General features: G+C 49.6%; 1 protein-coding gene across 1 annotated transcript in view; it reads right to left on the reverse strand.

Moving 5' to 3' along the window:
- LOC147668862 (uncharacterized) overlaps positions 1-25,159 on the reverse strand; it is a 59,577-nt gene extending 34,418 nt beyond the window's left edge. The window contains exon 1 of the mRNA XM_086948391.1: positions 24,880-25,159. Coding sequence (XP_086804517.1) covers positions 24,880-25,159 — 280 coding nt within the window. The remainder of the gene's footprint in view (positions 1-24,879) is intronic.
- Positions 25,160-27,224: the final 2,065 nt, after the last annotated feature.

Raw genomic sequence — 27,224 nt, forward strand, 5'->3', positions numbered from 1 at the left:
CTGCAGATAAAGTCCGTTTGAATCTGTTCACAGTTACATTATTCAACAGCTTCAAGTCTTTATGATATGATGCAGGTGCCAAGAATACAGGTGGCAATAGAAACGATACATAACATACTCCAGACCATCCGGCCTTTTATTGATAATAACCCTTATTCCCACATACAAAATAGGTGTTATGTGAAGCAATGAAAGTACTGTTATTCAGGCCATCAATGTTCAATACAACAATACAATCACTAACACCTACAGGAATGTGGCCTACGCTCTGTACACATAAATCAGCTTGTGCTTGGGCCACCGAAATCACAAACTTCTCCTGCCCAACAGTGTCTCTAGTGTTCGTGAAGACGTAAGGTGTTGATTCATTGTCCGGTCGATATTCTTCCCACTCCCATATAGTTCCTTTGGCTTGTGGATAGCCGTCTTTATCTTGATAGCATTCTTTGTTCAGTTTGAAAATCAATCGTCCTACTGTAGGCTTCCTCGTAGCAAAAACCAAAGTGTACCACGCTCTACAAGAGCCATTGTGAGAAAAGGGTGGTGGTATGAATGGTGTTCCCCCTTTCTTTTGATGCGCTGGCATCATCCCACATATCCAGCAGTCTGTGGTATTTGTAGCAACGTGGGTATACTGCAACATCTGAATAAAGGTGTTATTCAAATATGACTGTCGATGTTTCAGCTCTTGATATGGGAGTGTATAGAAGAAGTGCTCATCAGGGACTGGAGTAGAAACAACATACAGTTCACGGGCAGGAGCTTTCTCCTCAACAAACCACATGACTGTAGCAATGACTGCTATAACAAAAATGAACCCTACAGAACCAAAAATCTTTCTTTTATCAATTTTTGAGCAAATGTACACAGTATCTTCCTGAAACTAAAGTGTTGTCAGAACTCTTACCCCATAGGTAGCCGTTGTTTTCTTCACCATCGGGCCAAGACGGGTTTCACTACTCTAATGCATGGCTGACCCCCCCCCCTTGCCTCATTGGCTCTCCGTTTCACAAACCTAGGGACCGTTCTGACAACTTCTCATACAATTGCAGATTCTTTCCTTGGTCGTAGATTGTATCTTCTCGATGCAGGTGTTGTCTGGTCCGGGAAGAACTTCTCAGTATCGTCAGGTACCACAGCACGGCCTCTCTCCGTAGTCAGGATATCTCGATGGTCAGTCAGTACAGAAGGTTCCACCAGATCACGTTGCACTTTCCGGCAGTGAATAGAATGGATCCAGTTCCTGCGATTCCTCACTCGTACTGCTGTTCTCGTGGCTTGGAGGACTTGTTCAGGGCCACACCATCTTGACTCCAGACTACTCGACCTCTCAAAGGACTTCACGAGGACGAAATCACCAGGCCGGAGATTGTGACCTTCTCCTGTGGACCGATCAGGGAGTGCTTCTCGAACATGTTGATGAATAGAAACCAGTCTATCATTAATTATGCCAAATAGTCATTCATTAAAACACAAGGTACATCATACACTGAACTTGGTTTGGGCATCCCCCATATATTCATGGGGCGCCCGAAAACTATCTCATAGGGCGTTAAGCCCGTCCGAGAATATGGTACTGATCTGATAGACAACAATGCCAAAGGCTGAGCATCTGGCCAAGTCAGAGAAGTAGAAGCCTGTATTTTCACAATCTTTAATTTAAGCGTGCCGTTGTACTTTTCCACCAACCCTGCTGATTGAGGGTGGAATACTGCGTGGAATTTTTGCACAATGCCTAATCCCTTCAGGACATACTTAATAACGTCCGCCACAAAATGGGGCCCGTTATCATTCCACAACAATCTACAAACACCGAAACGAGGAAAGAATTCCTTCAAGAGCACCTTAGCAGTAGTCATGGCAGTATTGTCCTTAGTAGGATATGCTTCAATCCATTTACTGAATGCACAAACCACAACCAGGACATACTTCAGATTATTGCAGCGTTCCAGCTGAATATAATCCATCTGCAGTACTTCAAAAAGCGCAGTGGGTGTTGCAAATCCTCCTGCTGGAGTTCGTGTCCCTTTTACCGGATTGTATGTAAGGCAAATAATGCAGGTCTGTACCACTCTCTTAGCTGTGCTAGCAATCTCTGGATGCTCCCAAACTTGCGTAAGCAATTTGACAATTGCCGAAGCTTCAACATGTGCTAGCCCATGTGCCATCTGAACCATAGGTTGTATGAAGGCTGTGGGTAACTTCCACCTATCCATCTGCTTACTCCTCCAACAACCCTCATCGTCCACTTCTCCATCTTTGGACCATTGGTCTCGTTCTTTCTCAGTAACAGTCTTTTGCATTTCTTATACCTTTTCCCTAGTATCATGCCACAGTTCAGCTTGTGACTTCACAACATACATCGAAGCGGAGCCAGGCTGCATCGCAGTTTCACGTGCCACTCGGTCTACGAAAGCGTTTCCTTGTCCCACTTTATCTGTCACTTTCTTGTGTGCACTACATTTCACTATAGCTATCCTTTTAGTGAGCGTCAGTGCAGTCAAGAGATTTTGTACTAATTCTCCATACATTATCTGGGTTCCATGTGATGTCAAAAAGCCCCTTTCCTTCCAGAGCAGGCCAAAATCGTGCTCTACTACGAAAGTATAGCGGCTGTCTGTGTAAACATTTACATATAATCCTGCATTAAGCTCACAAGCTCGTGTGAACGTTATCAGTTCTGCTGCCTGAGCAGAAAAAGAAATAGTAAAAAAGTTTATTGATTACTGTTTTATTTTTCTCCAACCTGTCCCGAACAGCGTGTCGGCAATTGCTGCCGAGTGGAAGCTGCAGAGAGCTGTGCACTTATCTTTACAGTGTGCTTGTCCCTTTGGTCAGCCATCTTGCGACCGCCAGCCAAACATGCACATTTTAAGCATCTCTAAACCAATAAAAGATGGAAGATATTTCACAACATGCCGAAATTGCAAAAAGTGCATCCAAAGACAGATAGAAAATATTGAATGGAATTAGGACAACAGGTCAATACATAATACTTGCAAAATAAGAAGAAGAAGCACATACTCACCCTCCAGAATACATTCCCCTTCATCTTCTCCCTTTCTAACCCAACAAAACACACACACTCTACCACAGCACAAAACCACAATCCAAACCCTGATTCCACAAAGCATGCCAACTGGACAGGCTAACATACAAAGCAGCACGTAGGGCACTGATCACAGGACGCGGTAGAGAACCATCCAAGCACTGCAAAAATAAAAGGAAAGGTGAAACACCTTAGAAAGTGTGGAACACAACACCACAACAATCCTTTGGCATCAACACTGCCCTTCACCCAAGCCTGAAGTAATTGTGAAAAAAATACAGGAATCACACATACTGTGGTTTCACTCTGCCACACACCCCAAACAATTTGGCATCTACCCTGCCCTTCACCCAAACCCGAAGTAGGGTGGAAAAATACACACCTACATGCACACATGCATACATGCACACATATATACATGCACACATACATAGATGCACACATACATACTTGCACACATATATACATACACACCTATATACATGCACACATATATACATGCGCACATACATAGATGCACACATACATACTTGCACACATACATATTTGCACACATGCATACTTGCACACATATATACATACACACATATATACATGTACACATACCTACATGTGCACATACATGCAAACATGCATACATGCTGTCTACTTGCTCCCACCAAAGTCCGCCTCTGCAGCACAGCTTTCCCCTGCCTTCAGAGCCAGAACTGAGAAGTCAGTGTAGTCTGCCCTTCGGGCAGCAGGGTCACATGGGTCCGCGCAGCCTGGTCCTCGTGGTGACACGCAGAGTTGTGAGGTCAGTGTGCTAGGGTACAAAACAGTCTGCCCTGTGGCCATTGGCCACACTAGTCAGCCCACAGATACCACTGTAACTGACACCAGTGGTTAGTTTCATTGCTAAAGCGTCACAGGGTAAATTGCAGTGATTCTGGGTTGTACAGATGTCCCTTTGGTGTGTAAAGATGTCCCTTCTGTGTGCAATGCGAGCAAGAGAAGAGAGAGCACGAAGAATACTTGCAGATTATCACTTTTAAGAATATTTCTCAATTCAATTTTTTTTCTAATGCACCATCTATTGGCAACATGTAGTGTAGAGTAGCTCTTTTTTCACGAAGTCCATATTTTCTGCTTCAATTCAAGGTCTGCATCTCAGTTCAAGTTACTCCACCAGGTCACAACCTCTGAGAATCTTGCAGAGCTTTTCGGTTAACTCTGCGGAGGTTCATGGAGCAAAACTCTGTGAACTCCACCCAGGCCTACCCTCAACCCACCACCCTCAACTTCAACAACCCCAGCACACCGGCAAACACCAACCAAACACTCACCACGTTCTCTCCACTCACCACCCAGATCCCCATAGCCATCATGTTTTCCATTCACTCCGGAGCGCTCACAGACCTCTTTCCCCACCCCCTCTTCAACGTCGGAGTGAACCCCATCAGCACAGAACTTACCAGCATCCTGAATAACTCCATCAACATATCAACCTTCCCGAACAGACGGAAATACGCAGAATTCAAACCACCTCTTAAAGAAACCATTGGCGGACCCCAGCGAGCTAAAATATCAACGACAGATCTCCCTGCTCCCATACCCGGCCAATGTACTCGAGAAAGCCATCAACCATCAACTCGCTGAGATCCTGGAACAGAACTGCTTACTGGATGCCTCATAATCTGGGTTCCGAGCCAACCACAGCACTGAGTCCGCGCAGATTGCGGCCACAGACGACATCAGAACTCTCCTCGACCACGGCAGAAGTGTGGCCCTGAATCTCCTTGACCACTCTGTTGCATCTGGCACCGTCTCCCCAACACCCTCAACAGCAGAATCTATAACATCAGCATACAGTGCGACTCCCTCTAGTGGATCGCCTCCTTCTTCACAGGACGTACACAGAGTATCAGCTTCCTCCCTTCACCTCCGCTCCCAAGGACATCATTTGCGGTGTACCCCAAGGATCATCGCTCAGGCCCATCGTATTCAACACCTATATGTACCCCCTCGCAGACGTCGTCAGATCCCACGGCCTCAAGATAGTCTCCTACGCGGACGACACCCAACTGATCCTCTCACTCACCGAGGACCCCACCAAGGGGGAATGCAGGGGTGCGCCGTGTAGGAGAGTAGGGTCTGCAATCCTATGATCACCCAGATTTTTTGCTTTTGTTTCACTGGTTTACGACTTTCTCTGGCTGTGGGCCTGCCAATCAGACCCACAGCCTGGCTGTTCTCTTTCTAAATTACGATATGTACCCTAGGTGCATTTACCAATTGGTACTGGGCCACCTTATCAGACCCTGTAACTCAGGGCATAGGTGTACCCAGGGCCGCCAGGGGCTGCAGCATGTATTATGCCACCCCTGGTTGGCCTCCTAAATTTGACACAACTGGCTGCATGACAGCTGGGGCGAAGTCGTGTAATCACCCTTTGCTTTAGATATAGTAGCTCTATATCTAACCATCCAATGGACACCCGAGTTCCTATCAGTCACTCCTATGGCAGGCCTTGACAATCCTGAAGGCAGAGTGCATGGGCTCGTGTGAACTGTGTTCTGGCCCGAGCCGAGCCGGTTGCAGCTTGCGGATAAAAGACCCAATGGCTGTTCCATGATAACGCGTACCACATCGGTAACTTCGGTGTCGCGTTATCAAGACATGTCGAGTAAGGTGTCATACGAATCGGGGTGCTGCCCTCTCACCAACCCTGGCGACGAGGTTAGCATCCCGCCCTTCTAGAGGGACACGACATGTACGTAACTGTGAACCCCGGTTAAAGTTAACGAAAGCCTCAGCTCCACAAAATGGATGCTGCCACCACAGACACGAGTCTGACCTCCTGCTGCTGGGAGTCCTCCCAGCGAGGAGCGCTTGGACAAAGGGTTTCCTGTCGAGGGCGGTGTTCGCACCGTCCCAGACAGGGTTTGTGTATTCTGGGTAGGTAGGGCTTTTGCGAGAAGGTGACTGCGGAGTGGCACCCCGGTGCTCACTACGCATCTGCCGGTTAGAACCAGTTCCAGGGGCGACAGCCCTGGCCTGGGGAAAGTCCGGCAGGGGAGAGGGGTGTAACTACCCCCCTTCCTGGTCCCACCCTTAGGGCAGGACCTAGTCATGTACCCACCCCTTTCTTTAGGATAAAGGCCGGAGCGGGGACCCTTCCAAATTAGATCATCTTTGAATCAAGAATACTTTCTACGAAAGGACTTCAAGACTCTTCTCAAGATTTCTCCCTTGTGGCTAAGGAGTAGTCACCCTGCATCAGCGGGCACCATCTAAGAACTCTGCGGTTTGCTGTAAGTCCTTCCTCAAGGAATCCGACGGCCCAGCTCGACGAGAACCGGCTTCCCTGGCACCTCTGACCTCTACCCACGTCATCAGCTCAGCTGTGATCTGTGGGTGCGACGAGACCTCGAGGGACCGGCCATCATCAGAACCTGCACGCTCTTAAAACCAGCACGACCATCGAGGTAACTCTCTGGTGAGTGCTCTGGGGTCCGAGAAGCCCCGACCCTGAGCCGCTCCAGCACCGAAGTGCAGTCTCCCAGCATCTCCACGATCTGCGTGGGGCCCTTCTGCTCGCTGCTCAGCACGTTGTCTGGTCACTAGCCGCTGGCTTGTGCCCTTCCTTGACGACGACCGACAATCAACACTGCTGGTCTGGTTGCTCCAGACTGGCCCTTGCTTCCATCTTTTCGAGAAGCACCCCGGACCCTCCTGGTCCACTCAAGACGCCAACAGCGCCATCCTTCGTGGGACAGCTCGCACCTCCACCGTGGTCGCCGACAACGCCTCCTGGTCCGTGAGACTGCAGAGCCTAGTGTCGCCCACTCACCTGGTCGAGGTGACGGCCAACTGGTGCCTTCCTGGTACCCTCTGACTACTGGCTAGTAGTACGAACTTGGTCCCCTCTGCTTTCAGGTTTCATCAATCTCTGATCCAGGCTTGGATCTCTACGAACTATTCATCACTGGTCGCCGGCCAGCAACTCCTTTTCTTCCGTCTCCTGGCTCGTCAGCGAAGACCCCGACGCCTGTAAGACTTGTGCAGCCGCAGCCCTCGTGGCTAGGTAACTCGGCATTTCGGTGCCTGCATAGCCTCCTTACTCTAGGGTCCCGAGTCCCTCGCTTCCGACTTGCCTTAACCTTTCCGTGTCTTCGGACACTTGTTTAAACGTGCACTTGAAGTATTTGCTAAAGAGATTTGGTTTGTGCTTAGTACCCTGTCCTCATAAAGAGTACAGGGCTGTTGTGATTCTTAATAAATATATTGTTTATTTTCATAACACTTGTGTGGTGTCCTTTCACTGGATGTTCAAGGGGTACAGGTGTGGTAAACAGCTGGCTTAACGCGCCCTCTCGAGTCTTTAGCCTTAGACTGCTCGTATCCACGCTACTAGGATAGCTGGTCTATAGGTTGACTTACAACCAAACACCATAAGGGTCGTTGGAACGATACATAGCGGTCGCTAGAATAGCGAACGTTGCATATCGGGCCAACTTCTCACATTGGTGAGCAGCGGTTGGGATTTGAGCTTGCTGTTGTTTTACCACGCGTATCCTAAGAATATCTTGTTGAAAGATCGCACAAGTACTGTTAGTACATATAACTAAAAGCTTAGAATACTCTGAGTTCTACTGAACCAGCTGTTGTAGCTCCTCAAGGCTTAGCACACCTTGGCTACAACTCTTAGCAAGGGTACAGTAGGAAAACACATAGTGTAGGTAGGTGCATCACTTACACCACACTAGAAACAGTATGTCGGGCCAAGGAGGAAACTCTGAGTCTCCCCTTGTGTCAGTTGACCCTCCACAGGTCATCCCTTCAGGATATACTGTGCTGAGCTTCAAGGAGTTAAGACGACTGTGTCACTCCCGGAAGATTCAGCAGGGGTCTAACCCCACAACGTCCTTTCTGATTGGTCTCTTGGAGACTTATGATGCCAGGAGAGCTGAGAAACTTCGTAGCTCTTCTAATCCAGAAGGAGACATGCCTCCCCTCGAGGGAACCCGGGACGATCCTGACCTCATACACCTAGCAACTGAGAACGAAGATGGCGAGGAGGATGAGGATGAGGATCTCTCTGGGGATGAGGCAGATAAGGGACAGGTAGAAGTCGTCAGACTAACACGGTCCAACTTAAGCAAACATGATAGTGGTACTGGGGGAACCCCGGCGCTACTGTCAGGTCCGCTTAACATGGGGAATGGACGAGCCAGATCTCTGTCAAGAGGCTCTGGCAGATCCCTTCATACCAACGGCTCTCACAACTCTTCTCAAAGAGGGATGACGTCCCCTCAGAGGAGAGTGTACGAAGCGAAGGAAAGGGCAGCTAATCTGAGGATCGAAAGGGAAGAACTTGCCCTGGCCAAGGAAAAGCTTGCTTTTGCTAGAGAGCAACAGTTAAGTGGGGCAGTCCCCACTGGTGGCAGCAATGTACCTAGTAATAGGGAAAAGAGTTTCGATACGAAGCACCTTGGGAAGATAGTGCCCCCCTTTAAACAAGGGGACGACATCCATAAATGGATTACTCCTTTGGAGAGGGCCTGCACTGTGCAAGGTGTTCCCCAGAGTCAGTGGGCGGCTATCTTGTGGCTCTCCTTTGAAGGGAAAGGAAGAGACAAGCTCCTCACCACAAGGGTGGAGGACGCTAACAATTACCAAGTCTTGAAGAATACACTCGTTGAAGGGTTCGGCCTAACCACTGAGCAGTACAGGGTGCTGTTCAGGGATACCCAGAAAACGCAGTCTCAAGATTGGTCTGATTTTGTCGATTGTGCCACTAAGGCTTTTGAGGGCTGGTTGCTGGGCAGTAAGGTTACTGATTACAAAGGATTGTATAATTTGATGATGAGAGAACAAATTTTAAACAATTGTCAGAACCAGTTGTTGCATCAGCATCTTGTCGACTCGGATCTGACCTCTCCCCAAGAATTGGGACAGAAGGCAGACAAATGGGTTCGTACGAGAGTTAAACAGAACCAGGGCCAGAATCAAGGTGGTCAGAAGAAAGCAGACCAGAAGGGTAAAGATTCTAAGGGGGAACAAAATGACCAGAAGTCTTCGACAGGTCCCCAACAACCCAAAGAGGGTGGGGGTCAGGCTCCCCAAAAGAAGAAAGAAGGCCAATCTAAAAGATGGTGCCAGTACTGTAAAAGTAAATCTCACTGGTTTAGTGAGTGCACCAAGAAAGGAGGAGGGCAGACTCCTGCCACTGCAGCCCCTAAGGCACCTGTGCCCCCTAGTACAGTCAGCAGTGGTAGTGCGCCTCCCAAGGGTTTAGTAGGGTTAACCCTGGGTTCTGAGGGGCGTGACAACTTAGTTGGCACACTCACTCAGGCTGTCCTTGTCAGTACAGGGGACGCGGACGTATCCCCTGACGTAAGCCCCAATACTTTGGGCAAATACCGACAGACGCCTTTCATAAATGGAAAGATGGCTCAGGCCTATAGGGACACTTGTGCCAGCGTCACCATGGTGACGCCTAACTTTGTGGACCCTGGACAGATCATGCCAGGTACAGAATTCCTGGTGACCAATGCAAGCAATGTCACTACCAATCACAGTATGGCAATTGTAGCTTTCTCCTGGGGAGGGGTAACTGGCCAAAAGAAGGTTGTAGTTAGTCCAGACCTCCCAGTGGATTGTTTGTTGGGCAATGATTTGGAGTCGTCACAATGGTCAGAAGTGGAGCACCGGACTCACATGGAAATGTTAGGTTTGCCAGCACATGTGTTCGCTGTGACTAGGTCACAGGTCAGGAAATGCCCCACTGAACAGGTGCTGGATCCTGGAACAACGGACCAGACACCTCCCAAGAAAAAGAGCAGTAGGGTTAAGGCTGCGCCTTCCCCCTTGCCCCAGGTCGAGGATCAAGTCTCAGAGGAGGCTGACCTACAGGAATTGAGGGAAACTGAGCCGAGGGAGTTCGAACTTGATCAAGTTGAATTCTTGGGCTCAGGGGGACCCTCAAGGGAAGACCTGGGGAAGGACCAGTTAGACTGCCCTTCTCTTGAACCCCGCAGACAGCAGGCTGCTGCTGAGGCTGCTGGGAACGCCACAGGTACCCACAAGGTATACTGGGAAGATGGACTCCTGTACACTGAGTCAAGAGACCCCAAGCCTGGCATGACCAGGAGGCTGGTCGTCCCCTTGTCTCAGCGTGGTTTCCTACTTACCTTGGCCCACGAGATTCCCTTAGCAGGTCACTTAGGCCAGACGAAAACGTGGGACAGGCTTGTCTCACACTTTCACTGGCCTCACATGAACGAAGATACCAAGGAGTTTTGCCGCTCCTGTGTCACTTGCCAAGCCAGTGGTAAGTCAGGTGGCACGACAAAGGCCCCCCTTATACCAATGCCTGTGGTGGGGGTGCCCTTTGAACGGGTGGGGATCGACATCGTCGGTCCCATGGAACCACCGACAGCATCAGGGCACAAGTTTATACTGGTGGTAGTGGATCATGCCACCAGGTATCCTGAAGCTATTCCCCTTAGGACCACTACAGCACCTGTTGTGGCAAGAGCCCTAGTTGGAGTATTCTCCAGAGTGGGCTTCCCTAAGGAGGTCGTCTCCGACAGAGGTGCAAACTTTATGTCGAGCTACTTAACTGCTATGTGGAAGGAATGTGGTGTCAACTACAAGTTCACTACACCCTATCATCCACAATGCAATGGGCTTGTTGAGAGATTCAACAGGACCCTAAAAGGGATGATTCATGGACTACCGGAAAAGCTTCGGCGTAGATGGGACGTCCTGATCCCCTGCCTCTTGTTCGCCTACAGAGAAGTCCCACAGAAGGGGGTTGGCTACAGCCCTTTTGAACTTTTGTACGGGCATCCTGTAAGAGGACCCCTGTGTTTGGTGAAGGAAGGATGGGAGAGACCTCTCAAAAAGCCTGCAACCAACCTAGTGGACTATGTGCTTGGCCTCCGCTCGCGGATGGCTGAGTACATGGAAAAGGCATCTGAAAACCTTAAGGCCAGCCAAGAACTCCAAAAAGCTTGGCATGACCAAAAGGCTGTCTTGACTGTTTACCAGCCCGGACAGAAGGTGTGGGTGTTGGAGCCAGTGGCCCCAGCAGCACTCAAGGACAAATGGTCCGGGCCCCACACAATCCTGGAGAAAAAGGGAGAGGTCACCTACCTGGTCGACCTGGGAACTCCCCGGAGCCCCCACAGGGTGCTTCATGTCAACAGGCTAAAAGCATATGTCGACAGGAAGGACATGAGTTTGCTCATGGCCCTAGATGAGGGACAGGAAGAGGAGAGTGACCCTCTCCCCGACCTGCTCACTCAGAATCCTGACGATGGCTCGGTAGATGGTGTTGTCTTTTGTGGCAGCCTCTCCGAACATCAGCAGAGCGACTGTAAACAGGTTCTTCAGTCGTTCCGACATATGTTTTCTCTGACACCCAGTCAGACCGATTGGTGCACCCATGAGGTCGACACTGGTGACAGCTTGCCCGTAAAGAGTAAAATCTACAGGCAGCCTGATCACGTTAGAGACTGCATCAAAAGTGAAGTGCAGAAAATGTTGGAGCTGGGAGTCATTGAACCCTCGGATAGCCCTTGGGCTAGTCCCGTAGTTCTAGTGCCGAAACCTCACACCCAGGGTGGTAAGAGAGAGATGAGGTTTTGCGTAGACTACAGGGGTCTCAATGCAGTCACTAAGACTGACGCCCACCCAATACCAAGGGCAGACGAGCTTATCGATAGATTGGCTTCGGCCAACTACCTAAGTACGTTTGACCTGACAGCTGGGTATTGGCAAATCAGATTAGCTGAGGACGCCAAGCCTAAAACCGCATTTTCAACCCCTGGTGGGCATTATCAGTTCGTGGTGATGCCCTTTGGTCTGAAAAATGCACCTGCCACCTTCCAACGGTTGGTGAATCACGTCCTTACTGGGCTGGATGACTTCTGTGCGGCGTATCTTGACGATATTGCTGTCTTTAGCTCCACCTGGGAGGATCACCTGGTCCACCTGCGGAAGACGTTAGAGGCACTGCAAGCAGCAGGTCTCACTATCAAGGCCACCAAGTGCCAGATAGGGCAGACACAGGTTGTATACCTGGGCCACCTTGTAGGTGGAGGTCAGGTTCAGCCACTGGAGAGCAAGATACAGTCAATCAGGGACTGGGCTCCTCCAACCACCCAGACTCAGGTTCGAGCTTTCTTGGGCCTGACTGGTTACTACAGGAAGTTTGTCAGGAACTATGGTTCCATCGTGACACCATTAAATGAACTGACGAGTAAGAAAATGCCAAAAAAGGTTCAGTGGACAGCGAGCTGTCAAAAAGCATTCGATGACCTAAAGCAGGCCATGTGCACGGCGCCTATCCTCAAGAGTCCGGACTACTCCAAACCATTCATTGTCCAAACAGATGCTTCTGAGTTGGGTGTGGGAGCTGTTCTTTCTCAACTGAATTTTGACGGTCAAGACCAGCCCATTGCTTTTATAAGCAGAAGGCTGACCCCTAGAGAGAAGAATTGGTCAGCTATTGAGAGGGAGGCCTTTGCTGTGGTTTGGGCCCTGAAGAAGCTGAGGCCATACTTGTTTGGCACTCACTTCAAGATTCAGACCGACCATAAGCCCCTCTTGTGGCTAAATCAGATGAAGGGTGAAACCCCCAAACTGCTTAGGTGGTCCATTTCCCTACAGGGGATGGACTTCACAGTGGAACACAGACCTGGTACTGATCATGGCAATGCCGATGGGCTCTCCAGATATTTCCACTTAGAACAAGAAGACTCACCTGGTCAAGGTTAGCTAGTTGTTCCGACGTTTGGGGGGGGGTCATGTAGGAGAGTAGGGTCTGCAATCCTATGATCACCCAGATTTTTTGCTTTTGTTTCACTGGTTTACGACTTTCTCTGGCTGTGGGCCTGCCAATCAGACCCACAGCCTGGCTGTTCTCTTTCTAAATTACGATATGTACCCTAGGTGCATTTACCAATTGGTACTGGGCCACCTTATCAGACCCTGTAACTCAGGGCATAGGTGTACCCAGGGCCGCCAGGGGCTGCAGCATGTATTATGCCACCCCTGGTTGGCCTCCTAAATTTGACACAACTGGCTGCATGACAGCTGGGGCAAAGTCGTGTAATCACCCTTTGCTTTAGATATAGTAGCTCTATATCTAACCATCCAATGGACACCCGAGTTCCTATCAGTCACTCCTATGGCAGGCCTTGACAATCCTGAAGGCAGAGTGCATGGGCTCGTGTGAACTGTGTTCTGGCCCGAGCCGAGCCGGTTGCAGCTTGCGGATAAAAGACCCAATGGCTGTTCCATGATAACGCGTACCACATCGGTAACTTCGGTGTCGCGTTATCAAGACATGTCGAGTAAGGTGTCATACGAATCGGGGTGCTGCCCTCTCACCAACCCTGGCGACGAGGTTAGCATCCCGCCCTTCTAGAGGGACACGACATGTACGTAACTGTGAACCCCGGTTAAAGTTAACGAAAGCCTCAGCTCCACAAAATGGATGCTGCCACCACAGACACGAGTCTGACCTCCTGCTGCTGGGAGTCCTCCCAGCGAGGAGCGCTTGGACAAAGGGTTTCCTGTCGAGGGCGGTGTTCGCACCGTCCCAGACAGGGTTTGTGTATTCTGGGTAGGTAGGGCTTTTGCGAGAAGGTGACTGCGGAGTGGCACCCCGGTGCTCACTACGCATCTGCCGGTTAGAACCAGTTCCAGGGGCGACAGCCCTGGCCTGGGGAAAGTCCGGCAGGGGAGAGGGGTGTAACTACCCCCCTTCCTGGTCCCACCCTTAGGGCAGGACCTAGTCATGTACCCACCCCTTTCTTTAGGATAAAGGCCGGAGCGGGGACCCTTCCAAATTAGATCATCTTTGAATCAAGAATACTTTCTACGAAAGGACTTCAAGACTCTTCTCAAGATTTCTCCCTTGTGGCTAAGGAGTAGTCACCCTGCATCAGCGGGCACCATCTAAGAACTCTGCGGTTTGCTGTAAGTCCTTCCTCAAGGAATCCGACGGCCCAGCTCGACGAGAACCGGCTTCCCTGGCACCTCTGACCTCTACCCACGTCATCAGCTCAGCTGTGATCTGTGGGTGCGACGAGACCTCGAGGGACCGGCCATCATCAGAACCTGCACGCTCTTAAAACCAGCACGACCATCGAGGTAACTCTCTGGTGAGTGCTCTGGGGTCCGAGAAGCCCCGACCCTGAGCCGCTCCAGCACCGAAGTGCAGTCTCCCAGCATCTCCACGATCTGCGTGGGGCCCTTCTGCTCGCTGCTCAGCACGTTGTCTGGTCACTAGCCGCTGGCTTGTGCCCTTCCTTGACGACGACCGACAATCAACACTGCTGGTCTGGTTGCTCCAGACTGGCCCTTGCTTCCATCTTTTCGAGAAGCACCCCGGACCCTCCTGGTCCACTCAAGACGCCAACAGCGCCATCCTTCGTGGGACAGCTCGCACCTCCACCGTGGTCGCCGACAACGCCTCCTGGTCCGTGAGACTGCAGAGCCTAGTGTCGCCCACTCACCTGGTCGAGGTGACGGCCAACTGGTGCCTTCCTGGTACCCTCTGACTACTGGCTAGTAGTACGAACTTGGTCCCCTCTGCTTTCAGGTTTCATCAATCTCTGATCCAGGCTTGGATCTCTACGAACTATTCATCACTGGTCGCCGGCCAGCAACTCCTTTTCTTCCGGCTCCTGGCTCGTCAGCGAAGACCCCGACGCCTGTAAGACTTGTGCAGCCGCAGCCCTCGTGGCTAGGTAACTCGGCATTTCGGTGCCTGCATAGCCTCCTTACTCTAGGGTCCCGAGTCCCTCGCTTCCGACTTGCCTTAACCTTTCCGTGTCTTCGGACACTTGTTTAAACGTGCACTTGAAGTATTTGCTAAAGAGATTTGGTTTGTGCTTAGTACCCTGTCCTCATAAAGAGTACAGGGCTGTTGTGATTCTTAATAAATATATTGTTTATTTTCATAACACTTGTGTGGTGTCTTTTCACTGGATGTTCAAGGGGTACAGGTGTGGTAAACAGCTGGCTTAACGCGCCCTCTCGAGTCTTTAGCCTTAGACTGCTCGTATCCACGCTACTAGGATAGCTGGTCTATAGGTTGACTTACAACCAAACACCATAAGGGTCGTTGGAACGATACATAGCGGTCGCTAGAATAGCGAACGTTGCATATCGGGCCAACTTCTCACACGCCGTATTTTTGTACATACAGCGTATCTCTGCGTTTTTAAAGTGCTGTAGCGCAGCATTTCTGATTTTGGCGTAACACCGTGCACCACCGGTTTCTAGTAAATATGCCCCTAATTATGCAAAGCCTGCTGTTTTTTTTAGATGTTTTCAAATTTTTAGACAAAAGCAAACAAGCTAACAGCTCCCACTTGCATTTCCAGGGGGAGTTGGACTGGCTTTGACAGGGCCTGTTTCTTTTGTTCTCAAACCATGATTGAGGTGCATAGCTGGCGGCACGTCCACTGGACAACACTCTTCCGTTCCTGGACTTAGCTCTCACACACCATTGTTATCAGGTGTCTTGGTGCCACCGGCTCAATTACAATGAACCGAGACATCCACTCCCAGATGCACTGACAGGTGAGAGCAAAGCACAGAACCAGAAGAGCTGTGTCCTGGGGGCGTGGAGTTTCTGGACACCCTCCTCATGTATTATTTATTTATTTATGCGTTTTTATATAGCGCGGACTTTCCCCGAAGGTGTCAGAGCGCTTCACAAAAGGAACAGTAATGATACATGAGGAGAAAATTACAAGTGAACAAATTACAAAAGCAAACGTTAAGTTACAGGAGGCAAAAGTGACAATTGTGATCAAACAAAATACACGAGGTAGCAAACGGTGCATTACAGGAGGAAAAAGTGATATGTGTGCAGGTTACAAAGGTTTACAAAGTACAAGTAGCGGTATAACGCTGCAATAAATGGTTGACACTCAAACACAAGAACAATCGTTACGTAGGCAATGGTGGCACTTGTGCAAATATCTAAAGCAAACACAATGTGAGAGGTAACAAACAGTGTGTTACAAGAGAAAAGTGACGTGTGCATGTTACAAAAGAGAACCAAACACAGGTAGAAGGTGCATGCATTCCTTTGCTGCTGATAGTTCAGTAAAGACACGAAATGCAAATCGCGATCTTCCGTTGCTGCTTGCTACGAAAATCGGCATTTTTATCCCTTTCATTAAACCTCATCTCAGAGTAAACCAGTTTTGTTTAATGCAGTTAAGGCACACGCTTTGTGCGTGAGAAGCAGGCCCTTGCAGCTGCCTCCTCGGTGACAGGCTGAAGTTACTTTCGGTTTCGTTTCCTGCCAGGGGCTGCCAGCTTTCCCAGAAACCACGTGCCCCAGCTCTCCCCGCGGACCTGGCCCAGCAAGAGGTGCAGGGGTGGGGGCTGCGGCCGCCACCTCCCCCCTCACAGAAGTTGTAGTAATTCAGCCCTGGCCTCTAAGAAGCTCACTTTATGCTTCAACTCTGAAATTAATCCATCTTTCTGATCGTCTCCCGCCCAAAGGCTTCCGGGGTCTTCACTTGCGCAGTGTTTCTGGCTCCTCTACAGTCATTTCAGATTCTTATTCTGTGCTGAGCAGAAGACACAGGTGATATTGTTTCGCACCGTGTGCATCAAATGTTAATGAAGATTTAAAGGCGCAGAGGTGCACAGCTGGAAAGTAGAAGTAATAAAAGTGAATTTTTAAATAGGGCTGGTGCTCAAACCACAGCAGATCGGAACTGAAATGTGTGGGTGCCTTGCAATGCAAGATTGCAATCTGAGCTGAGATCCATGTGCCACTGTTACTACAGTCCGGGAAAAAATGGAACATTCATAAAAAACATGGGTCCTCATTTCTGAAAAGTGACGCATCGCTGCGTCAAAACAGCGAAGCGTCACTTTTCATTGCGCCCTCCTTGCGACACCAATGATGCATCATATTTACAGTATGACACATCATGGCGCAAGGAGTTACAGATGCGTCAGTATTTCTGACATATCTGCATGGGTTGTATGACTAAACAACTACCACTTAAACAACGAATGCCTGAACCACGAAGGCTAAAGCACTACCTAAGCCAAGCCACTACTTTCTGTGCAACGAATGCCTAAACCACGAAAATTAATATTTTTTCGTATTTCCTGAATTTACTACTACGTTTTTAAAATCGCATGTTTGATTCATGGATAACTTAAACATTTTTTCAATATTCTTTAAATGTTCATTCTAATTGTTTTTTTTCATGCGCTGTTCGAGCATGCTTTCCCCCACCAAATGATTGTTCTAAAGGTCAGCCAGCGATTCCAAGCATACTACAAACGTCGCCCTCATGGAGAGCAATAACGATTATTATTCATGTGGCCAAGGAAATTGCACCCAGTTTTGTTATGTCAGGAGCGTTTTTAAACTTGTTTAAGACTTAAAACATCAGGTTCATTTTACGCTATATAATAATGGTTCATTAAGAAACAGATGTAAACTCCTAATTTAACTTCGGTGGATTAATTTATTTTTAGGAGCAACAGAAAACATGTTTTGTTTTGATCAACTAGTTTTTTTTGAAGATTTTTATAACTCCAGCAGCCATTTCACAAAAAGGTCTCTTAGAATATTTTTTTTAATTGATTGCACTACAGATTTTTTTTTAAATAATTCTCTTAAATGAAATATAGAAAAAAACGCACAGCCAGGGTTTTGTAACTATTTCACCTTTTACAAACTGTGACAAATCGCATCGTGCACTGTTCTTAAGCATATCACTGTAAAACAAACCAACACTGCCATTTACTGGCCTAACACGCCAAATTAAAACAAAGTAATATTTCTACATCATAATTAAAATCCAAAAATGTACAAATGAATATTACACGTTCCTAAATTATTAAAAATGCGGTCGTTGTTAATGTAAAGTAGTTGTTAATGAGTTCGTGGTTCTTGTAAAGGTCGTGATTAAGGATTCGTTGATTAATACACTCGTTGTTAAGGATTCGTTGTTCAGGCTGTTCACCATCTGCATGGCGCAAAAGTGACGCATTGCTGGAGTGTGTCACAAAAGTAACGCAACTCCAGCAATGTGCTCTTTCACATGGGGCAAGCCCCACGTGAAAGGGCCTGCGTCAGTCTTACGCTTGCTGTGAGGCAGGCGTAAGAAATTGACGCATTTGCGTCCTAGAAGTGGCGCAGTGAAATAGATTTCACTGCGTCACTTCTATGACCCTTCTTTGCGTCAATACGCCCCCCTGCATACATTATACTTGGCTCAGGTATAATGTACAACAGGCGTTTACAAAGTGAAGCATCTACCTACCACATTTTTTACGCTGCTGGTGCGTCACAAAAAGTGACCCACCAGTGGCGTAAAAGTGACGCACGGCCTCATAAATGAGGCTCATATTTTCCCTGAAAGTTGAAAGGAGGTTGCTGCAGAAGGCGTGCTCTCCCCAGATCCCCGGTGATTCAGGCCAGGGAGCCCTGATATCTGTGCAAGTTCATAGTCCACATACCTGCGGCCAGGCTCATTCTCAGACTTGCCAGAAAGACCCGCGCTACCCCTCTACTACACAAATTGCACTGGCTCCCCATCAAACGAGAGCTCAATGCAAAGTCAATTTATGGCCAAGCACCAGTGTATATAAAAGAACGCCTAGAGAAATATGTTCCTGGCCGGACACAGCGATCATCTGAGGCCTGCCGTCTAGCTCTTCCCCGATATATCACGAAATCCAAAGCGGGTTGATCATTCTCTGTCCTGCTTCCACAAATTTGGAATAGCTTACCTGAGTACCTCCGCAAGGAACCGGTTCTCCTCACTTTTAGGAAACAACTTAAAACGCTCCCATTTAGAGAGGCGCTAGCCACCGTGTAATTTCTGGTTTGCTGCTTATGTTTCCATCTGCCGTTAGTGACTTTGTGCACTTTTCTCTACAAGCACTTAGAGACCTGGAGGTGATTTTGCTCTATATAAAATGCATAAACCATAACATAACCTGCCAACCTCTTGATTGAAAGATGTGGGTGAACAGAGCATTAAAGTGGGTGAGCCCACCAAAATGGATAGAAAATTAACTCTTTTTTGGAGAGTGATATGAGTTTGAAAAGGGAAAGTGGGTGATCCTGTTAAAGTCTGCAGAGACATTTTTGGGCATATTTACAAGCCCCTATCGCCACCACAACGTCACTTTTTGTTAAGTTCCTGTGGCAATACAGGCTTTGCCTTATTTACAAGGCACTGTTAAGCCACTTAACGTAGCTTAACGCTGCCTTGTAGATAAGGCCACCTTTCATGCTGTACTTACTGTGAAAGGGACGTGCAGTGGGTGTTGTGGTGGCCGTCCCACCACAACACCCATTGATTCTGACGCTGCCCCCTATGTACAAGGGTGGCTTAAAAAGGAGGCAGCACCATAATTAAGACCAGGAAAACGTGGTCTTACCCCGGTGCAACGAGGAGAAATGTTTCATTTCTCCTCATTGTTGCTGTTTATATGTGTGCTGCGTTGTGCATTGTGCATTGTTTCTTTTTCTTTTTTTGCACCCCTCGCTGGGCAGTGGGGCGACGCTCTTAGCGGAGGAGCTGCCACTGGTCGGTTGGGATCCATCTGAAGACTTTATGGAGCATTGTGAGGGTGTTGAAGCAGGTGGAGTCAACAGAATTGACCGGTCATTTCATTGAGAGCTCGCTGTGAAGGATGATATTGAGGTTACGTGCATGGGTGTTGGGGGTTGGTGCTGTTCTGAGGGCCACCAGGAGTTGTCCTAGGGCGAGGGGGGTCTTCCAAAGAGGAGAACTTCGGTTTTGTCGATGTTGAGTTTGAGGCAGTTTGCTCTTATGCAGTCGGCGACATCGATCATGGCATTCTGGAAGTTGGCTCTAGTGGTGTGATCTTCTTTACTGAGGGCGAGGATGAGTTCGGTGCGAGTAAGTGAAAAAAACAAATCTGCCTCTGTCTTTGCTCTAATATTAATTTAGGAATAGTTAACATGGTTAGCAAATAGTTTTAAAAGAATCATGTTTTTTTAAATTACATTTTTTATGTCCACATGGAAAGAATTGTGGACTTGAACATTTTTTTTTTTTAAAAGACCTTTATTTTATCCATCAACATACATTGTTACTGGCCTACAACCTCTGGGGCCGGCTGTACCATTTTCGCCTTGAATCCTTAGCATCCGAATTGCACAGCCCCTCTGCCGACAACCCGGGGGTTTGGCGGCGTTATTTGCGTGTATGGATCTCGTTTGGATTTCAAATTATTATAGATCTGTTTTTCCATTTTTAAAAACATTAAACAATAATAACATGAAGTTTCCACATTCGGTCATGAGTCTTACAGGTAGCAAGCACAATTCCCTTATCCTAACTTGCAGTTGCCGAGCGTCTGTTATGTGTGGGACCACTGAGCCTGTCACTACCACATTCCCGCTCAGTTAGGTGATTCTGCACGGTGGTCAAATGTATACCCCTCATCCGTCCATCCGCCCACTTCACCCCCTCCTAATCTTGCTTCTGGGTCTATTCCTGGGTCCCCACCCTTCCCCCCCCCTTCCACTTCTCCTAGTCTTCATCTCCTTCCTCTTCTGAAGTCAATGCGTCATCTTCCTCCAGAGGTTCACATATGTCCCCCCTAAAAACGTTCCATATCTTGTTCCACTTACATGGACACGCCCTATTAGTGTACACTGTCCTCTCTATTATCATGACCCTGTCCATATTTGTGCACCACCGTGTCAATGTGGGGGTGTCAAACGCACCCCATTTCTGTGCTATGTCGCGTTTAGCTATAATCATGCCAATCATGGACCACTGCAGTCCGTGTCTGGAAAGGTCGTTAGGTTCCCATATGTTTAGTAAGCATTTTCGTGGTTCAGGGACCAGGGATACCCCCAGTGTCTGTGATATAGTACGCATCGTTTGTCTCCAGAACTCTTGAATGCGAGGACATTCCCAGATAGTGTGTAACAGTGTTCCCTCCTCTCCACAGCCGCGAAGACAGTATGGGTGCTGCGCCCTATGTATTGTGTGTAGCATTTTCCTTGTGTAGTACACCCTGTGTAAAATGTTAAGCTGCACAAGCCTAAATTTCGCCGACATGCCCACCTCCTTAGGTGACGCCAGCGCTTCGTTCCATTCGTATTCGTCCATTTCCCCTATGTCTTCCACCCACGTAGCTCTTAGTTTTACCATCGGGTCCTCTCAGTTGTTAACCAGTTTGCGGTAGGTTGAGTGATGTTGCCCGCTCCTGCATGTAATCCGTGAGGAGACGATCCTCAAGGGGAGATGCCTCTGGGACTTCTGTGTCTCTTGGGACTGCTGCCATCAGAGCATGTCTTATCTGTATGTAGCGGTACAGTTCCGTGGGCTGCAGCTCATACTGCTGTTGCAGCCGGTCAAAGGGGATCACCGTGCCTTTTCCCCATAAATCACCCACTGTGGATATACCTATGGTATCCCAATGTGTGAAACCCTTGCTGCGTCTCAGATTACCCAGAGCTCGCGTATCCCATAATGGGGTGAGTCGTGTGATTTTCCCCTTCCACCCCAGTTTTGCCTGTATCGTGTGCCACAGTGATGCAGTAAGCTTTGTGGGTCCCGTGAGCCTGCTCACATGTTGCCGGTCATAAAGAGGCGCCAGTATGCTGTTGGTACCTAACTGTACCCTATCCGCCCTATATGCCGGGTCCTCCTGAGGTGCATGCAGCCACTGGTTAATGGGCTTCAGTTGGGCGGCCCAGTAGTACAATTGCAGGTTTGGCAGGGCAATCCCCCCGTCATACCACCCCCTTTGTAGTTTCGCCTGAGCTATGCGCGCTGGCCGATTATTCCACATGAGACCTGACACCATTGCATACACCCGCCTAAAGTTCCCCAGAGTCACCGGATATGGCGTATTTTCTAGGATGTACAAAAACCGGGGCAGTGACATCATCTTGTATAGCGCCGCTCTACCCAACAACGTCAGCGGCAGCGCTGCCCAGAATTTTACGTCTTGTTTCAATCGTTCCAACGGCGGTGCTAGGTTCTTCTGGAAGAACTCGATTGGGTCATGGTGACATGTACATCCAGATAACGAAAGGAGGACCCTGCCATTTTCAGGGGACAATCCTCGCTTAGTGGGCCCTGTAAGACATATATATCTGACTTAGTCCAGTTCAGAGTATATCCCGATATTCCCCCCTGCTCATTGCACAGCGCTAGCAGCGCCGGTATACTACATTCCGGCTTCGTCAGGTATACCAGCATATCATCCGCATATAGGGATATGCGGTCCTCCCATCCCTCTGCCCAGGAGATCCCCTTCAGAAGTGGGGTAGAACGTATCAGCGTCGCCAACGGTTCCAGTGCAATCGCAAAGAGCAGTGGCGACAAGGGACATCCCTGACGGGTCTCTCGCTCCAACCGGAATGCCCGAGAAATATGGCCGTTCGCCACCACCTGTGCCATCGGTTCACTGTATAGTAGTCGGATCCAGGCAGGGAATTTGGGCCAAATCCCATGTGTGCCAAGACTTCGAAAAGATATTGCCACTCTACCAATTCGAATGCCATCTTTGCGTCAAGCGCCAGTATGACCGCCTGTTCTGTTAATGAGTCCGCTCTAGCCAACACACCGTGCACCCTGCGCAGGTTGAGGGCGGTGTTCCTGTGTGGCATAAAGCCTGACTGGTCGGAGTGTATAAGTTGTGGGAGGTGCGCTATCAGCCGGGTGGCAAGGAGCTTCGCCAGGATTTTAACCTCGGCGTTAAGGAGTGAGATGGGGCGATATGATGTACAGTCTTCTGGCGGTTTTCCGGGCTTAGGAATCGCGACGATGGTCGCCGTCCGTTGATCTAACGGAAGATTAGTCTTCTCCAGACTATCTGTGAACATTGCCAGCATGGGTCCACTGAGTCCCTCGGACGCCGTCTGGTACCATTCTATCAGAATACCATTTGGTCCCGAAGCCTTACACGACTTTACCGCATGAATAGCCCTTTGTATTTCCTCCTCCGTTATGTCTGTCTCTAGTTCTGTGACTGCTTCCGGTGTCAGTGTCGGAGTGGGGATATGGCCTATCGCTGCACGGGCCGCCTCTGCCGACACCTCCCTGGCTGGAGTGTACATTCTCTCAAAATAATCTGCTAGGATTTCTACTATTTCTTCGGGCCGTGTGTGCACTGACCCCTGCCTGTCACAAATCCGCTGTATACCCCTGGTGCTACCTCCTTTTTGTCTAACCAGGCCAAAATTTTCCCTGCTTTATCCCCTATGTCGTAGATCCTATGGGTCGTCTCTACTATTTGAGTCACTGACTGCTGCTTCAAATGCTCCCTGTAGTGCTGTTGCTTTAGTAACAAATCGTGGGACGTGGCAGGCGTAGGATTCTCCTCGTGTGTCACGGTTGCGTCGTGTAGGGCCAGTTCCAGCTCGAACAACTCACGTTGTCGTTCTCGTTTATGGCCCTTTATGGATGTTATAGCCTGTCCCCTGAGCACCGCCTCATACGCCTCCCACAGGACAGCAGAAGACTGTACTGACTCAGTATTCTCAGCAAAATAGTGGGATGTCGTCACTTTGAGTGCCTTCCGCACCTTGGGGACCTTAAGATACGAAGCGTGCATTAGGTAAATTCTCCTACGGGATTTCTCCTGTGTGGACATTGTGAGCGTGACTGGGGAATGATCTGAGATCCCCCTAGGGTGTATGTCTACATTATCTACGTGCTGCAGCCCCCCACCCAGCGGCAAGAAATAGTCGATTCGCGACAGACTGTTATGAACTGTGGAGTGTTATGTGTACTGTTTTGTTGAGGGGTGGGTGTGGCGCCACGTGTCAACTAATCCCATTGCTGACAAGAACCTCTGAAATCTGGAAGGACCACTAGGCTGAGGTGCCTCCGGAAATCTGTCCACCTGTGTATCCACAGTTGCATTAAAGTCCCCTCCGATTAGTATGCCCACATCAGGCAGGTCTAGTAAGAAATCACCCAGTGCTGGTAACATGATCAAGTGTAGTGCTGGGGGGATATATACCGATATCACGTTCAGGAGTCTCCCTTCCCACTGCCCTTGGAGCGCAGCAAAGCATCCCCGCATGCCTACCTTAGTGCTTAAAATGTGATGAACTGTGCCGATTTCTTGAGTGTACCGCCATTCTATATCCCTTTCTATCAAGAGCCTTGGTTGCCCCCCTGTGAGATGTGTTTCCTGGAAAAGTACCAGAGCCGGTCCCTGCCTCCTTATCACGTTTATCACCAACCCCCTTTTAATCTTATCACCCATCCCTCTTACATTCCAAGTCATAAGTCGAAGTGGCTCTAACCGTGATCTCAGCACCTCCTCTTCAGCTGTACTCATTTGGGAATCATGCGTAGATGGCTCAATACTTAAAGCAGTGGAAGCCGGTTCCAACTTCCTGGGTGTACCCGCCTGCTACATGTATCGCATAGCACATGCTTGTATTCGTAACATTAGACCTAACTTGTGGAATTTCAACAACTTCTAAACAAACCCCCCCTGCCTCCCCCCTCCCTGCCTCCCTGCTTAACGGGCTTTCAACCGCCCACCTCCCCAACATAGCAGAGTGCTTAACACATCCCGTTAACAGTTTACTTGCACACTGGGGCTGAGTGTCCTCCTGAGCAGGCGGCATCCCTGCCCTCCTCCGAGCTCCCCAGGCCAGTGTCCAAGCGTGCCCACTCTGGAAAGTTCCTAAACGAACAGCACTGCATCAGCCACCGGGGTTCAGGATTTTACACCCCCCTCCGCTCCTAAGGATCCATGCATCGGTGATCTGGTTACTCCCCCTCTGCCTGACAATTGCGATCCCGCCTGGCTGTTTTGTCTGTGATTACGGTCATTCCTGTGTGAGCGGTGGGTTTGTCCTGCAGTTCTCCAGCCTTCAAGCCAGTCCTGAGCCGCCTCTGGTGTTTCAAAGAACCAAACTTTATCCTCCGCCACCACCCTGAGACGCGCAGGGAACAGCATTGAGTACGACAGTTCTTTGGCCCTCAACTCCTTCTTGACATCCAGGAAAGTTCTCCTGCGGCGCGCCACCTCAGCAGTGTAGTCTGGGAAGAAGGCCACTTTGGAATTTTGTATCTGGATGGCTGGAGTCACTCTCGCTGCCTGCATAATCGCGTCGCGATCGCGAAAATTGAAGAGTCTCGCCAGGATAGGTCTCAAGGGGGGGGCCCTAATTTTGGTTTGCCACCAGGTACTCTGTGGGCCCTCTCCACCGAGAAAAAGTGTGAGAGACCCTTGAAGTTTAATTGCGTCTTTATCAAGTCCTCCACATAGAGGTCCAGTGCACCTTTATCTTCCAATTCCGGAACCCCCAGTATTCGGACGTCCTGGTCACCCATCTTGTCCCTGAGCGATTTATTTTCAGCCATCATCTTCTCCATTGCCACTTGCAGTTCCGACACGTCCTCCACTAAGGATTTCGTCACCACCTCCACCTGTTTCACTCTCTCATTCATTTTTTGAAAGTCCGCTCTGATCAGGGTGACTTCTGTGGCCATGGTTCCCACTGTTGCTTGTACCTGTGCTAGGGCACGAATCACATCCTCCAGCGTTGCTTTTAACGCCCCGTCTCCTTCTGGCATCTTCCCCGTGGAGTTGCGGGGTTCCGCCTGGGGAGGGTTGTTCCTCTCGTAGGCGAACTTATCAATTTTGGACTGCGTCGAGGTGTGTATGGATCCCCTGCCTGTCATGTTTGGCTCCGGTCCCTCCTCGCTCCCTTGCTGTGCGTTCGCCTTGCCCTGCGAATCTTCCTGCAGTTCTCCGATCCTCCTAGCTGACCTCAACCTCCGGGTTGTTCGTGGTCCCTTGTTTGCCAGAGTTAGTTATGGGGTGAGCAGAACTTATGGGACGTATGCAGTATTTGCAGGGTGTGCCTTTCCACACTTGTTGCGTTGAAGTGGCGGTATCGCCTTCACCAATGTCTTACCCTCCGGTCCAGTGCGATGGGGGGGGGGCAAGGGGGGGGGCGAATATCTCAATGTTTCTTTTGATCTGTCAATGTAGGGCCACTAATGACGCCCTCGCTTTGTGGTTCGTGAGGCTGACCGGATCGCCGTCCCCAATGGCTGCCCCCACCCGTGCCTCTTCTCCAGACCCCACCTCGACACGACCCAGTTCCAGTCAGCTCTTCACTGCCCTTCTGACGGATCGCGCAACCAGGATGTTCAGACACCCTTTCCCTTTTCTGCAGGCCCTTGCTGTTGGTATCTATGTGTGGCCGTTGATTTTTACTGCTCTGCCTGCTGCATGTTTTCGCCTGATGCTGTTTCACCCCGCAAGCCGGTAGTCAATCCGCCCGTTCCGAGTCCTCTGGCTTATGTACTCAGCTGCGGGCCCCGGCATTCATTCACTGTTTGGGGCGCCATAGGTCCCTCCGTGCATCTCTCCCTACCGTCTATTTTGGATTGCGGGGGGCGGGGGGGGGCTCCGTCGGTACCTTATTGCGGCTCACTGACCTCCCGCTGGATTTAATCCCGAAGCCGGCGCTGGTCCCGCTACCTTTCACTCTGCTCCCGGAGCCCCGCGCCGTATGTCTTCTTCTTTGTCTCCTGGCAAGCTCCCATTGCCGCTGGCCTCCTCCGGCAACCCTCCAGTCTTCAGCAGATGATACCTGTGCCCCTCCGATTTCCGTCTTACTCTGGTTCTTGCTTCTTGCGCTGGTTTCCGGCGTCGGGGTCCCGTCGCACCTCCACTTCCGCCCGGCCAGTGCTCGTAGGACAGTCCGCTGCTTGTCGTCGCCTTCAGGCCACACCATGCAGGGTCTCACCGCAGCGTTTCCCGGTGGCACGCGGCTTACGGACTTTTCCCGCTGGGCACCACTCGATCACCAACCCGGTTCGCCCTTCCGGAGTAATTATTTTATCGGATTTGAATGCCGGATTACCGGGGGATGCCTCCTCACTCCTGAAGCCTCGCTATTAGGCTGCTGCCACGCCCCCCCGACTTGAACCTTTTTGAAGGTTTTTATTATTTGCTTAGCATAGAAACACCTGCCATGCTGATAAAACCCTGGACTAGTGGATAACACACCGACCACATGGAGCGACATTACAACCCTCACTCCAGCAGGCGTCCTGCTGACATCCTGCAGATATTTTAGGCTCATTCACGCAATCCAATGAGTTCCTGTGGGTGTTTTACTAAGTTCTTCAGCTACTCCACAGAGCTACTACAG

The sequence above is a fragment of the Lissotriton vulgaris genome, unplaced genomic scaffold, assembly GCF_964263255.1.
Source record: "Lissotriton vulgaris unplaced genomic scaffold, aLisVul1.2 SCAFFOLD_1050, whole genome shotgun sequence".
NCBI lineage: Eukaryota > Metazoa > Chordata > Amphibia > Caudata > Salamandridae > Lissotriton > Lissotriton vulgaris.